This window comes from Cynocephalus volans, chromosome 3 (genome assembly GCF_027409185.1).
Source record: "Cynocephalus volans isolate mCynVol1 chromosome 3, mCynVol1.pri, whole genome shotgun sequence".
Taxonomy (NCBI): domain Eukaryota; kingdom Metazoa; phylum Chordata; class Mammalia; order Dermoptera; family Cynocephalidae; genus Cynocephalus; species Cynocephalus volans.
Window position 1 is genome coordinate 175,059,676 of NC_084462.1, and position 16,073 is coordinate 175,075,748.

Below are 16,073 nucleotides of genomic sequence, written 5' to 3' on the forward strand. Positions count from 1 at the left end.
TGCATACATACAATGAAACAGTATTAAGCCTTAGAAACGAAGGAGATCCTGCCACATGCTGCAGCATGCATGAAACATAAGGACATTATACTCAGTGAAATCAGTCAGTCCCAGAGGACAAATAACGCAGGATCCTACTTATAAGGCGTAGTTAATGTAGTCAAACTCAAAGAAGCAGAAAACAAAACGGTGACTTCCAGGGGCTGGGGAAAGAAGGGAACGGGAGTTGCTGTTCAGTGGACGTAGTTTTTAGTCATGCAAGATAAAAAAGTTCTAGAAATCTGTTGTACAACAATGTTCATATAATTAACAGTACTGTGCTTTACACTTCAAAGTTTGTTAAGAGAGCAGATTTCATGTTAGGTATTGATGGATTTTGGATGTGACCGCGCCATTGTGCACACAATAGGCACAAAATAGCCGCTGGCTTTGTCTTCCACTCCAGCACCAAACCCCTCCCCGCCTCCCTTTAGGAGAAGCCTCTTGACTTAAACAGAAACCCTTTTGCGTCTGCAAGGGTGCAGTTCTCCACCCTGGTTACATAGCTTCCGCATTAGCATAATGCCCCTCCTTGATGGTATCAGCCAGCCCTTGGCACTATATAAGCTCTACCACCCCCACACCTGGTGCTGTCCTCCACTTTGAGCGCAGCCCAGCAGATTCTTTTCCTTTAATAAAGCTTGATCGGTACCCAGCATCTCAGCTCACTTTCTTTCAGGTATTTTATTAAAATAAAAAAAGAAAAATATCTAGGAATCAATTCAGCAAAAGACATACAAAACCTATACTCTGAAAACTGTAACACGTTATTGAAAGAAATTAAAGAAAATGTAAGTAAATGTATACAGTCGTCCCTCGGCATCCATGGGAATTGGCTCCAACACCTCCTGCAGATTCCAAAATCTACAGATGCTTAAGTCCCCGATATAAAATGACGTAGTTACCTGCATATAACCTATGCATATCCTTCTGTATACTTTAAATCATCTCTAGATGACTTATAATACCTAATACCATGTAAATGCTACACAAATACTCGTCATACTGGATTGTTCAGGGAATAGTGACAAGAAAAAAAAGTCTGTACGTGTTCAGTACAGATGCAACTTTTTTTTCAAATATTTTTGATCTGCAGTGGGTTGAATCCACGGATGCGGAACCCATAGATACGGAGGGCTCACCACACCTAAGGGAAATTATAAAGTATTTAAAATACTGCAGCAAAACAGCCAACCCCAAGTTCGCATGGGGCAAGGGAACAAGATTGGCATAACAGAGAATTGCAGACGCTGACACATACATCAGTGCCCCGTCCGCCCATCCAGCTTCCCCAGGAATGTTGTTCCTGTGACTCAAGGACAGCTGTGGTGCCTCATCTCTTCCTGCTGCTCCTTTCTTTGAGCATGCACACAAGGCTCCCTGACCTCCTGCTTAAAACACCCTCTGCTCCTCGCTTCTCCGTTCCCTTTACAACACCCACAGCAAGGGTTGGCTCCCCTCCCCTCCCTTCTCTCCAATGCCCACTCCATCAGGGCTCTGCCCCCAATCTCAGCACCGAAGCTTCCAGACGAGGTCACTGTCGGTCTCCATGTGGCCAGATCCAATGGCCACTTCCCTTCTCTTTATTAGGTCTCTCAACAGCACGCTCCTCTGCTGACCACAGCCTCCTGAAGACACACTTTCTTCTCTTGGTTTCAAAGATACATCATCTCTCCGTAAGTGACCTCAGTCAGGGCCCCCTGGCTTTAATTATCATTTCTATTTTAAAGACTCCTAAATGTATTTTTTTGGTCCTGACCTGAGTTCTAGATCCATATTCCGTCAACAGCCTTTCAACGCTTCCATCTGGAAACATCATAGCTATCTCAAAAAGGAAATGGCTAAGACAGAACTCCTGGTTTTTCCCCTGCCCAAACTTACGCCTCCCCCTTCTCAATAAGTGGCACCACTGTCCACCCAGCTGTCCCAGCCCAAACCCTAAAGTCAGTCTGGTGGAAAACTGAGATTCCGCATTGCATTTAGTTAACTTATTAGGGCCACTTATTCTTTCAAAATAGCATTTCTTTTCATGAGAAGAAATCCTTTTACTGTGTTTTTAATTCCCACAGCAAATTAAATTTGCACAGTGCTTGTCATGCCCTCTTCCTGACCGAACCTTGAAAATAAAAAGGAGCTAGCTTCTTCCATTTTAAACACCACCTACACAGACAGGAATTTCTTCAGTCAGCCTAACTCCCTGCCATGTTACCCTGTTCTGTTTTCTTCTGGGATTTTGCCTGGTCTAAGCTTCTTATCTTTTTTTCCAGAGAGAAAGCTGCATGAGAGCAGGGCCTGTTCTGTTCACTGCTATATCCACAGCACCCAGCACAGTTCATGGGGGTGGTCAAATATTTGGTAAACAAGAGTCTTCAACAAGAACTTTTCTCTTCCTGGGCCTTAGTGTTCTTACTCCTAAAATGAAGCAACTTGCTGATCTCTGATCTTCCTGCTCTGAGCTTGTTCCCAGGCTCTGTCTCCACTGAGAGGTGTCTGTATAGTAATCACCCTCACAGACCAGACTTAATACTGCTCAGCACAGTGCAAGGTGACGGGGTAAAATGACAAAGGACACAAACCGTCACACATGATGCCCATGTTCACCTGTCTAGTGCCAGAAAGCAGACTGCTCAGAGACTATGAAATGGGAGTAGGAGTGTTTTTCTTCTACAGTTCTCATATTAGATACCTAGAGCACTTCACTTACATTATCCCATTGAAAGCTCAGAACAGCCCTCTAAATACCATTGCCCCTCATCTCTCTGTGATGAGGAAGCTGTGGGCTAAAGTTACCTGTGAGGGGAAGACAAGGCTTCCACACAGAATGGACTCCTTTCTCTGGAAGGGATCTGCTAGGGACATCTGAGTCCTGCCTACCTGCTTAGAAGGTGCAGGGCACAGGGTGGGCTGTGCTGTGACTGCAGATCATGGAGGTGGGGAAGGGAGCCTGGCTGTGGCTGGAGTGGTCAGGGCAGTTTCAGGCAGAAGGGACTCCTGCTAGGATTGAAAGCAGTGGGGGAAGGAACCGCCCACACTAGGGTACTAGAGCCCGCGCTGGAGCCTGGTGAGTGCAGTTGGCTGGGGCAGAGGGCATGTCCAAATCAGGAGGGCAGAACCAGACCAGGAAGGGGGGTCTTGAATATTAGGAGTTGCTGAGACAGACTTGGAGGTCACTTACTCCAATGGTTCTCAAGTTATCACTCCAAGAACACAGGGGTTTTGAGAGTTGGAATATATATATATAATCCTTGCCTTATCTTCAAAGTAAAAGAAATACATTAAAGTCATGAGTCTTCTTTCCTTTTCAAATGCTCTCAGTGACTGCCTGTTCTCACCTCTCCTCTAGAGTCTAGGTCAAGGATAGAAGCTGATTCAGCACAAAGTTAGATGAATTGTCTTGCATTTAATTAATCAACATTACAAAGTGTTCACAACACATACAACTTCATATACAACCTCATATACAACTTCATATACAACCTCATATACAACTTCATATACAACTTCATACACAACTCCACATACAACAACTTCATATACAACTTCATACACAACAACTTCATAACACCCAGGTGTGTGGGCACCTGTAAAAGGGGGAAAACCCATCCTCTACCCCTTCTGCAGGTGGGCTTGCACACAGTGCTCGCTTTCCCGGCCTCCTGCTCCATCATGGGCTATAGACCACTGACTAGCAAGCTTCTGAGTCCTGAGCACAGCCATGGACTCCTTTTAGGCCTTCCCTTGAACTGCACCTGAACCTGAATGGGTAAGTGGGGATTTTGCAGGCATGGTTGTGTGCAGGCACAGCACCATGTGACATAGCTGGCCCAGGGTCTTGGAGGCCTGGCCTGGGCTCAGGTGAATAGGCCCTGTTCCCAGAGGTGCGTGGAGCTAAGGGAACAGAATGGGAACAGCTCCTGGGGGTGCAGCATGAGGCACTAGCTGCTGTGAGGGACAGAAGGGAGGGAGAGGCAGAAACTCATCAGCCAGCTGAGAGGACCAGAGGCACAGGTATAGCTGGGGCACCAGGAGTAAGTAATACGGACCCAGGTCCTCGCTGGTGCCATCTGCCAGGCAGGAGTCAGCACAGAGGGTTGAGTGGAGCTGAGTGGGCAGGCCCAGCAGGCCTGGGCAGGGCTCATCCTCTGCCTGTCCATTCCCTCCTGGCTCGCAGCACACAGTGTGTTGCAGGACAACACACAGGGCTGGGAGACAAAAGTGAACATGCACAGACATCACCACCGTAGGTCCGTGGGGCTCAGGCCCAGGGAGTGAAAGGGGGACAGGAACTTCAAGACCTGAGAAAAGACAAGAGAAGACAGAATCAAAGGCACAGGGAGGACTAGGTAGTGGTGAGGGGTGGGGTGGGGGTGCCTGGTGGTCAGTGCCGGCCCCCAGAGGCTGAGCTCCTGCATCTGAGCCAGGGCAAATTAGGAACAGGGTGAGGGGATGAGGTCAGATGACTTGGATGTGAAACTTGGCTCTGCGATCTGGACAAGTCACTGTACTTCCTCAAAACTCATCTTTGTAACTATGACATCTAATAAGGCCGAGCTCAATGGCTGCAATGATCAAGCACCGGCACTTATGTAATAAGGAGAGTGGAAGTGACGGTGCCAGTGTAACCTGGGGAGCGCTGTGCACATGCGTGAGGGTGGCTGGGATGCCAGGGGCTGCCCAAAAAGCTCTGGCTCTGCCCTTGAGGACCCCCAGAGGGCAGCAGTGGGAGAGGGCTTAGCACAGCCTCCATGGAGAAGGGCTGTTCCTTCTCATCTGGCCACTCTGGACTGAAGGTGCCGGGCCCCAGTGGTGCTCACCGCATCACCGCTACTCCATGTCTGGGAGCTTCTCAAGGAGCATGTCCTGGATGTCACCGAACTGAGAGAGGGAGGGAAAGAAGGGAGTGATTAGAGCCCAGAGCCTGGGGATTCTCTCTCCATTCCTCACTTCCAGGGCCTTCCTCTAGCCTGGATTTCAGGGGCCCTTGGGAAACTGTCCCTCCTCCCACCAGCCTTCAGCCTGTGCCCCCCAGAGGGTGCTTCTGTTAGAGACCTCATTCAGTTCTCACTTCTCTCTAATCCAGTCCTTTAAAAATCTGCAGCTGTAAATTCTCTCCATGTTTTTAGCTTTTGGTGCTGGGATGGAGAGAACAGACATGGGGAAAGGGACACAGGGCCACTCAAGATCAGCCGGTGGGTCCCTGGGAGAAACACACGCTTGCCTCGACGTGGTACACTATGCGCCAGTAACTGGAGTCTGAGCCTCGGTACTGACTGCCAGGGTAGAGCTGCCACATCAGAGGCAGCACGTAGGAGCGTAGCTGGCTGGGGGTCTTTGGCTCCCCCAGGGAGACGTCCTTCTGCTGCAGGAGCACTTGGAAGCAACCTTCCATCTGCAGAGAAGAAGGGACCGGGGCGTACCTTCAGATTTGGGCTCACCAGGGCTCCTCCAGATGCAAAGAACCAGAATCCTTCCTGAGTGGGAGCTGCTGGTGACCACTGTGTCCTGCGGCTACGCACACTCCTCACAAGGACTCTGGCTGGGCCAGGGTGACCAGAACTCACACGCATCCAGCCACCTAGGCGGGGCCACAAAAGGCACCTTTTTCCTGGCAAACTCCTAGCTGCTAGGGGATGTCATGGGGCCCGCGAGCTTCCTAACAATAGTTTGGTGCCTCTTTCAGCCATCACGGGATTTTGTTTGATTTTTTTATTTTGTCATATTTCCTCTTTAAACACGGTATCCCTGGATCCCCGAATCTGGTGACAGACCACTTTGGTCTTGTGCCCCACAACCAGTTCTCTGCACAGTAGCCAGGGTGAGTGGCTAAAAATCATGGGCCTCCCCTGCTCCACACCCTCTGACGGCTTCCAATCACGGGCAGAACAATTCAAAACACTGCGGCCCACAAAAGTCTGCAGAGATTCACATGGCCAGGTCCCTGCCTCGCTCATGTCCTACTGTTCTCCATTCCAGCCCACACAGGCCTCCTCACTACTTCTGGGACCTGTCCTCACATCTACAGAGGGCTTGCACCCTTCTATCAGGTAGGTCTCTGCTGAAATGTATGTCTTTTAAAGACAAATATAACATGATAGAATGGAGACCAAACATACCAGTTATATCAATACTGAAAATGGGTTTCATTCATTAATTCAAGGAAAAAAGATGTCAGCAAAATCCAACTCTACGATAGGCACAAGAGGCATGCCCCAAACAAAGAGATTCAGGCAGACTAGAAATAAAATGGTGGGCACACATATGACAGACAAATGCAAATTAAGACTCTCCAAGGGGGTCTTTAGGCAGGTAGTAGAGGTTTTATCACATTCACTGCAAAACCCCCCAGCCTAGAACTAGAACTGTGCTCTGCATATAGACTAGGCAGTCAATGTTTGTTCAACAAGTATTTTTCCAAAGCTGAAAGAGCTTTTTAAAATTTTCTGTCCATGAAAAATTAGAACTCACTGTTAAAACAGAATTCAGATTATACTGCAAAGTCTAAGTACGGAAATCACCACTCTTGCTGTGTTGGTAAATATCCTGCCATATCCTTTAACCATCTTTAGTTTGTACTATTCATCTTTCCCTTGTTGATTTAAGCAAACCTTTAGATATTAAAAATACTGGTCCTTTCAATTAAGTGAGGCAAATCCTGCCCCACAGCGTGCTAGTGGGTTATTTTTTGTGTGTCATTTATCGTGATTATGTGAAAAACTGTCTGGTTTGTGGTTGTGGTGTCATGCTGAAAAAGATATTTCCCAGCCAGAGATTAAAAAGAGATATTTGGCATGATATTTGGGTACATTTATTTAGCATATCTATCACTTCCAGCATTTGTCACTTCTGTGATAACTCAATTAGCTACTCGAAGTTATACAGTTATTTGTCATTGACTGTGGTCTCCCTATATTGCTATAGAACACTAGATCTTATTCTTCCTATCTGTGCAGTTTTGTATCACACTGTACTCCATAAATACGTAGAGTTATCATGGGTCATTTAAGAAAAATAAATTAAAAAGAAAAAAGAAAAGAAATGGAGAATAGAATAGTGGTTACCAGAGGCAGAGAGGAAGGGCAGGGGGGAGGAGGTATGGGGAGAGGTTGGTAAACGGGCACAAAATTACAAAGTTAAAATTAGATAAGTTCTGGTGTGCTAGGGTGACAATGGCTAATAATATTGTATTGCATATTTCAAGATAGCCAGAAAAGAGGATTTTGAATGTTATAACCACATAGAAATGATAAATGATTAGGTGACAGATATGCTGACTATTCTGATTGGATCATCATGCAATATATGCGTGTATTGTAATAAAGTGTACCCCATAAAAATGTACAATAAAAATATAAATGAGATATTCATCTAAATTTTCTTCAAATATTTAAAATAGTAAATATATAACTTGAGTTTTAATTTTATTTTTTTGGCACATGGTCGGTGTGGGTATCTGATGAATTTGATTTTTTTAAAGAATATATATACATACACACACACACACACATACACACACACACACAACCACACACACACAACACACACACACACATACACACACACATACACACACACATACACACACACAACATATACATACACACAACATATACATACACACACCCACACATACACACACCCACACATACACACACCCACACATACACACACCCACACATACACACACCCACATATATACATATATACACATATATATGTTAATTTAAATGCCAATAGGAATGCAAGTTTAGATGGTAAAGAGCCTGAAATTCCATAACCTACTTGTCCTACCTTGGACAAGTTTATGTTTTTATACCTCAGTTTTCTCATCTGTAAAATGAAGACATAATTAACACTCAATAACCTTTTGCTGTTTGCTATTATATAAATATTCTAACATTATATATTTTAATTCACTTTTATACTTTCTTCAGTTTATGTATGCTAAGAGTTTCAACATTTTCCATCTCAGTTTCTTTGAGCAAAAGCAGGCTCTGATAGAAAGTACTTGTAAAAGAGTAAATTTCTTAAAAAAAAAAAAAGTTAACATTAACTAAAGCTCCATCTTAAGTCATCACACAAAACAAAGGCAATGTTTGTTCAGTACCAGCTTTTCTACTTCTATAGTACTTGTCAAGTTTCCCAAAGCACAGAGGAGGTATAAAATACCCCACACTCTAGGGCAGTGGATCCCACACCTGGTTGATCAAAATCTGTTAAGGGTTCTTTTTAAAATTACATATTTCTGGGGCCCACCTCAGGAGCTTCTTTCTGATGACTGGCCACATATATGAATCATTTACTTTAGAGATACTCCCGTGCTGTGGATTAACTCCCTGAAGCCCAGAAAAGTCCTGTTTTACGCGAGATCGTATTCACCCGTTCCAGAGACACTGGGTGACACTGGGTCCCCATCCTTGGCCAATACTCTATGCCTATGTGGTTTCCCACCGTCCTTCCTGGCTTGGAAAACTCTTACTCATCCTTCAGAGCCCAGCTCCAAGTGGTTTCATCTGCGGCGTCCCTGGGCGGATGGGGCCTGCTGAGCCTCCCTGCCTCTGCCCTCACCCTGCCAGACGGGGGGCTCCTCAAGGACCCCCTGTGTCTGGGGCGTCTTATAACTCCTAGGGTCGGGCCAGGGATGGCCATGCTCCTGCTGCCCTGCCTGGTTCGGCCCCTGAGCGGGCTGTACCTTGAAGGTCATGGAAAGCCAGGGGCGCCGGTTCTCATCCAAATACACGTCCTCTTCCCAAATCCACAGGCGGTCCGGGTGCAAGTGCAAGGTCCTCTGCTCCGCGGGGAACTGGAGCTCGAACTCGCCCATGCTGCCTCGGGCTGTCTAAGAAGCAAGAGCTGAAGCCTCTCCAGGCCACTTGCTGATCCTTGGGATGCTGGGCACGGAAGCTTTATAGCGGGACAGCGCACGGACGCCCCCAAGCGGTGGGGCGGGAGGAGGGCGGGGCGGGAGGTGGGACTTGGGGCGGGCGCGAAAGGAGCGGGAAGCAAGACAGGATGCGGCGGCGCGAGGGGCGGTGCGGGGGCGGGGCACAGAGCAAGAGGGGGCGGGGCTGTGGCGGGACACGAGACCGTGGGGGCGGGGCTGGGCGGGGCACAAGGCAAGGGGGCGGGGCGACCAGCAGGATCCCCAACCTGTCCGGCTCTAGGTCTGACTCGCTCTCTGGAACCGGGCATCTTCTAGGAGCGCACGCAGCGTCCCAGTGAGCCGGGGTCTCACACAAGGGCTCCAGCCAGCCTTGCCCGCAGCCCCTCACTCCCCACTGCTGGCGAGGTGCCCCGGTCTGTGTCCTCGGCTCTTCTGTTGGGGGACGCGGCCGCCCTCTGCTCCCCTTGGCTCCCGGACCCAACTGTCCAAGTCAGCCACTGTGTGTGGCTGCTTATGACATACCCACACGGGGGCTCTGGGCTCCTGCTCGGAACTCAGTCGACGCCAGGCGACCCAAAGCCAGGGCCCCCTCCACGGCTTCTGGGATCAGAAGAGACCCGCGTGAGCCTGAACCAGGCCCGGGCTTTCCCAGGCTCCCTGAATCACCTCCAGCTTGTGCTTTTGTGCTTTGGGGTGTCAGAATCAATTGCTTGGCAAAGTACAACTCTTGAAGTTCCCCTCCCTCTCCCACAGGCAAGACGTTCATTTTCCATGGCTGTCGCGATGCTGTGGTCATCTAATAGCCATTGCAAAACATGGTGGTGAAGAAACATGGGTTTGTTCCCTTTATGCTTTGAGTTCATGAGTGAAAGCATAGTTCAAAGAAACCCCTTCCTCCACCCCAAGATCAATGGACTTGAAAAGTCCCTGGGTTAAATGATCAAAACCATCTTTCTCTAAATTACAACAAATACGGAAAGCAATTTCACTTAATTTTGCAGTAACACATGCCCATTAAGGCAATTAAGAAAGAAAAGGACAATGAGAAACATGTAAAACCAGCTCCAGCCTCATTGCTCAAACATTACCCCTGGTGCCTAACTTTTAGCTCTTTCCCGTCTCTCTGACTAGTCACTAAAAAAACTAATTTGTGATTTTCTGAAATGTCATGAAAGTGAAAATGAGTGATCAGGTGATGACACCCGATCCTCCTGGCAGGTGGGTATCTGCTCTCTGCCTATCCGGACAGCCTAATTCCCAAGAATGTTTGAAGTGGCCTAAGGTAATAGAGATATAATTGTATTCACCAGAAACACAAAATAGAAGACAAAAGCCAGGCAAAGTTGGGGGTGAAGGGAGGGGGGCCATGAGCCCTGCAAACCTCTTTTCCAGCACAGACCCTGGTGGTGTTAGTATTTAATATTCAAACTTGTATCTTTCAGGCTGATTTCCCTGTGGATGGCTCTTGACTACAGTAGCCAGATAGCAAGATGAAAACCTTGGTAATAAGCTCTGCTGGGAGAATCTCAGCCCAGTCCAGAGCTTTGAGGTCAAAAATGATAACAAGTCCAGTTTAAACAGTGCTGCTGGAATGGCTTTTTGTGTCAAGGGAAGGGTAATCCAGGAGCCACTGTCGCCACTGACCAGCCACATCAATGGCCTGAGGGTCCAGAATGCTACCGGATTTAGCGATTTCATTTGCACTGCCTCTGCTTTTCTAAGAGGCCATGAAGAAACAAATAATGGAGCAAGAATCAGAACCCTCTGGGCTGGTTAAGCTTCTGAATGTTCTGGGAATGTGATTCCATGATTGCCTCCCTCCCCACTTTGGAAGAGCAATTTATTTCAATTTTGCACAAAGTCATCTTAATATTGAGCAAGAGTATATGTCATTCTTGTGTGGGATTTAGAAAATTATTTGAGAAGGGGTTCCAAAAAATGAAAATAAAATAAGGATGGCTGAGGAGTTCATGCGGCAGCTTCCGTGGAGGCCTTTAGCCATTTTCATGGAAATTTAACAGAAGGGGAAACAATAGCTATTGTGTGGTCTCGGAGACAGGGAGCCTCCCCAGCATGTTACCTGCCCGCTCTCGGAGCTCTCATGCCAGTCAGCCTAGCTTTAGAATTTTAAGTTTCTTTCTGACTCTTTCCTTTATTAGTCTGCAAGTTCCCTGAGGATAAGCAAATGGATGTTTCACACTGAAAGTTATGGAAGCAATCGTTTGGACAGAATCCTTAACTGTTGCTTTCATGTCCTGGCTTACATCTAGTTTTGACTTTATCACTGTCACCTGTGAATATGGGAAATCCTTTGCCAACTCAGTCTCAGTGCCACACTTTTGTAATGAGTGGGCCAAGCTAGATACACTATAAGACCATTTCTAGCTCAACAGTCTTTGATCCTCCAATAACGTTGCCTAGTGGGAGAAGGGAATTGTTAAGGGACAAACTCATGACACTAGTTCAGAAAAGCCTACAGTTTTGAGCACAGTGGCTCTGAAGGAAGCCATCCGTCTTGTGTCATTTTCAAAGAAGGGGGTTGAGGGAGAATCATGGACATCAGCGAGACCCTTGTTACTCCAGGCGCAGCCTCTGGACCACCTACAGCAGCATCACTTGGAGCTCATGAGAAATGCAGAATCTCCAGCCCTCCCCAGACCAACTGAGTCAGAATCTGCATTGTAACAAGACCCCCAGGTGATTTGTGGGCACATAAATGTTCGTCTACAGGGGGCATCAGGAGGCAGAGAGGGTGGGCATCTGTCCTATCCCACCAATAGATGTCTCTAACTGTGACACAGGAGTTAGATATGTTTCTATATCATTTAGTTCTAGGCTATCTTATTTTCTGTCAAAATCACTTCTAATATACAGTGTTTTCCTCTTAAAAAAAAAAAAATCCTGGGAACCAAGGTCATCCTAATCAATCATTGCCAATGATTGTGGCAAGCTGTAAAGTACCTACTTAGAGCCTGCTCAGGTGTCCCAGCCTCTGAGCCCTGTACTGACCAGCCCTAACCTACTAAGAATCACCTGAGAAGCTTTAATAAAATACCTGTGCCTGGATCCCACCCCAGACCAATTAGATCAGAATGTCTGAGATTGAGGCTTGAGAATTAACTTTTTTTTCTTTTTAAAAGGACTTCTCAGGTGATTCTAAGGTGCAGCCAGGGTTGAGTGCCACTTATCTAAGACCTGAATTACTATTTTTGAGGTATGAACAGGATTTATGAAACTAAATAACCATGAAAATGTCAAAGCTATTCTTTCTACCATCAATTGTCATTGTAAACTTCACCCCAATCCCATATTTTACTTCTTTCCCTTTACCCTACTTTAAACTTGCTGCTTCCAATCTTTTGTGGGCAGGGAACCATGACACCAAGCTTATTAGAATTGTAAGGGTCTGAGACTTGGCCAATGTGTAAAAAGCAGAAGCCCTTATAGGTAGATGTTAGGGCATCCATTCTAGTGGCTGGAGTGTTATTTTTGTTCTTGTTTTTTTGTTATTGTCATTTCTAGGTCTGGGCCATATTTTAGATAATTAAGGCTGCCCATCAATAAGCTCAGGGTTAAAAAAGATGTTATAGCCTTTACTCATAAGGGATGAAATCGTATCTGTAAATTAATGGAGAATCTGAGACAGGGGTATTCCAAGTAGAACTCAGGCATTGATTCTAGCCTAGCCCATTGCATACCTATTACTATAGGTTGAATGTGTCCCCCAAAGATTCATGTATTAGAAACTTAATCCTCTCTGTGACAGTGTTAAGAGGGTGGGAAATTGAAAGGTGGGGCCTTTAAGAGGCGATTAGATTGTGAGGACCACTCCCTCATCAGAGTCACAAGTAATGGGCAGGGTTCTGATGGCTTTAAGAGGAGAGCAAGTGAAAAGGTCAGCTCTCTTCCTGCTCAGGCCATTCGCCATGTGATGTTCTGCGCCTCTGTGTGAGTCACCACCCAAGAAGGACTTCACCATATGTGTTTCCTGGACTTCGGACTTCCTGGCCTCCAAACCGTAAGAAATCAATATTGTTTCTTTATAAACTAACCAGTTTCAAGTATTTTGTTGTAAACAACAGAAATGGACTAATATACAAATGCAAAAGCAAACTACAACTGATAACTCCAAAAACATACCTAGTAGTTGACACTGATAAGCTGGTCAGCGGGCAGCATGTAATGGGATTGCAGTGGACACTGAGCTAGAAATGTAGCTTCACATTTGCCCAGGGGCAAGTTAAAGTTTACCTAAATTTGTATCAGAAACATTTCTCAATTCTGGGATTATTCCACACTTTTGGTGTTGCAGTACAGATATTATTGGTGCTGTATATCAACTTGAAATAAATATTTCATATCTCTTTTTATGAGAGTACTTCAAAAAGTCCATGGAAAAATTGAATTGAAAGCTAATACAAATCATTCCATGAACTTTTTGAAGTACCCTCATATTGCTCCTGGAAAATTGGCTCATAATCTTCACACTTCTAGCATATATAAACTGATATAAATATATTGACTATGGACTGCTTTTAGCTTTCACACTGCAAATGTCCTTTGTACCATTTACAAAATATCTTCTGACCTGGCTTTTCAATTTTAAGTATGTTTCACATGACATTCTAGACTATTTCATGGTGTGGGACTTATTTTCACATATAAGGCATATACATATACTGCATACCAATACACACACACACACATACTAAGTAGGAATCTAGTTGTATCTTAATTTTTCCAAATATTCAGACAATCTCCGCAACACTACTGAATAGATTATCCTTTCGCACAAGATTTCTGACATCACCACTATTAAGTATCAAGTCTTTATGGAGAAATGAGTCTGTTTCTGGCTGTATTCTGTCCCATTCATCTGTTACTATGGTAAAACAACACTTCTAAAAAAATTACTATGAATTTGAAGTACCTGGTAGCATAGGTTCTCTATGTTCTTTTTACTTAAATTAATTTTTTTTTATTGTGGCAAGATGTATATAAAAGTTTTCATTTAAGCATTTTAAAACATACAATTGCATGGAATTAATTACATTGACAATGCTGGGCAACCACTATATCTATTTCCAAAACTACTACTTCATCCTAAACATAAACTCTGTACTCATTAAGTAACAACTTCTCATTACCCCTTCCGCCTTTGTTTTTGGTAACCTCCAATCTACTTCTGTCTCCGAATTTTTTTTCTTTAAAATTTATATTCTTTTAATTGACCCATGATAATTGTATATAATTATGGAGTACAATATGGCATCTGGGTACATTTACACTGTGTACAATGATCATATCAGGGTGTTTACCATATCCATCACCTCAAATATTTGTCCTCATTGTGTTGGGAACATTCAGCGTCCTCTCGACTAGCTACTTGAACTTACACAGTAATTTGTTGTTGGCTGTAGTCTCCCCATATTGCTACAGAACACTAGATCTTATTCCTCCTATCTCTACAATTTTGTATTCATTGACCAGTCTCTCCCCATCCCTTCCTCCCCCTCCCCTTACCAGTCTCCAGTAACCACTATTCTACTCTCTACTTCTATGAGCTCAACTTTTCAGCTTCCACATATGAGTAAGGACATGTGGTATTTCTCTTTCTGTGCCTGGCTTATTTCACTTAACATAATTTTCTCCAGGCTCATCCATGTTGTTGCAAATGGCAGAATTTCATTCTTTTTTATGGCTGAGTAGTATTCCATTGTACTTTTTTTTTTTTTTTTAATCCAGTCATCTGTTGATGGACATTTAAGTTGGTTCCAACACTTGGCTATTGTGAATAGAGCTGCAATAAACATGGGAGTGCAGGTATCCCTTCAACACGATGATTTCCATTCCTTTAGATATATACCCAATAGTGGGATTGCTGGATCATATGGTAGTTCTACCTGTAGTTCTTTGAGAAGCCTCCATACTGTTTTCCACAATACCTGTACTAATTTACATTCCCTCCAACAATGTATAAGAGTTCCCCTTTCTTGGCCTTCTCGCCAGCATTTGTTACTTTCGGTCTTTTTGATAGTAGCCAGTCTAACTGGGATGCCTTTGGGTTCTTTTTCAAAATTGTTTTAGCTATTCATGAACTTTTGCATCTCTGCATTTCACTTTAATACTTTTGAAATTTTTATTGGCGTTTCATTCAATGTATATATTTGAAGAAAACCTCTCATATTCTTTAATAACATCTTGTAATATCTCCCATGAAAGTATTGTATATTTTGTTTAGCATATTTCTAGATATTTTATAGTTTTGCTGCTCTTGTGAATGGTATTTTTTTTTTAATGCTACTTTCTGATATAAGAGAATGCTATCAAATTTTGGAATTGATCTTGCACCTAGCACCCTTGCTAAACTATTGTATTAGTTTTGATGGTTGGTTTATCTGCAAATAGTAAGTTTTTGTCTCCTCTTTCTTTCCAATCCTTGTACCTTCCTTTGTGTCTGTTTCTCTCCCAGACTCTAGCTCTTTCCATCTCATTGACTTTTGGTGTTTAAGATATGTTAAGTAACAGGTGGGCATTTCTGTCTTTTTCTTGCCTTTAATAAAAATGCTTCTGAAGCATGATGTTGGCTGTAAGTTTTTGCAGATGTGTCTTATCAAGTTAAAGAATGCCCTATCATTCCTAGTTCTTGTGCATTTTTCACCATGAGTATGTGTTGAATGTGATCAGATTCCTTTACTGCACCTGCTCAAATGATCCATGTTTGTGGTGTTACAAGTTGCCCACCCAGCCCTCATTCCTTTTCCTCCTTGCTGTAAAACCCTCATTTTGGGGGGAGGGGGTTCCACCACCAGCCTCTACATGTAACTGGGAAGGAGGGTGATCCTACCCCTAAACCATGGGAAAATCCTGATTTCTCTAAGGCAGTTCTCAGTCTGGGGTGACCACATGCCTCTGTCCTGGCCCATGAGACCTAAGTTGGTTGGTTGGTTGGTTGGTTTTTTTAGGTCTAGAAAGTTTTCAACTATTATTTCTTCAAGTACTGTCTTTCTCTTTCTCATTCTCTTTATTTTCATTTTTTGAAATTCTTATTAAATAGGTATTTATATTTCTGCATTTATCCTCCATGTCTCAGCTTATTTTTATTTTTTCCTTTTGTCTTTTAGCTGCTTCATCCTGGGAGACTTCCTTAGAC

General features: G+C 44.5%; 1 protein-coding gene across 1 annotated transcript; it reads right to left on the minus strand.

The window, feature by feature from the left end:
* Positions 1 to 4,863: 4,863 nt before the first annotated feature.
* On the minus strand, positions 4,864 to 8,860 carry TCL1A (TCL1 family AKT coactivator A). Its single transcript, XM_063090165.1, has 3 exons — positions 8,729 to 8,860; positions 5,258 to 5,428; positions 4,864 to 4,914 (listed from the first exon to the last, which is right to left on the minus strand). Exons 1-3 carry the CDS (start codon positions 8,858 to 8,860, stop codon positions 4,864 to 4,866), a joined length of 354 nt encoding a protein of 117 aa, XP_062946235.1.
* Between the last annotated feature and the right edge of the window lie 7,213 nt (positions 8,861 to 16,073).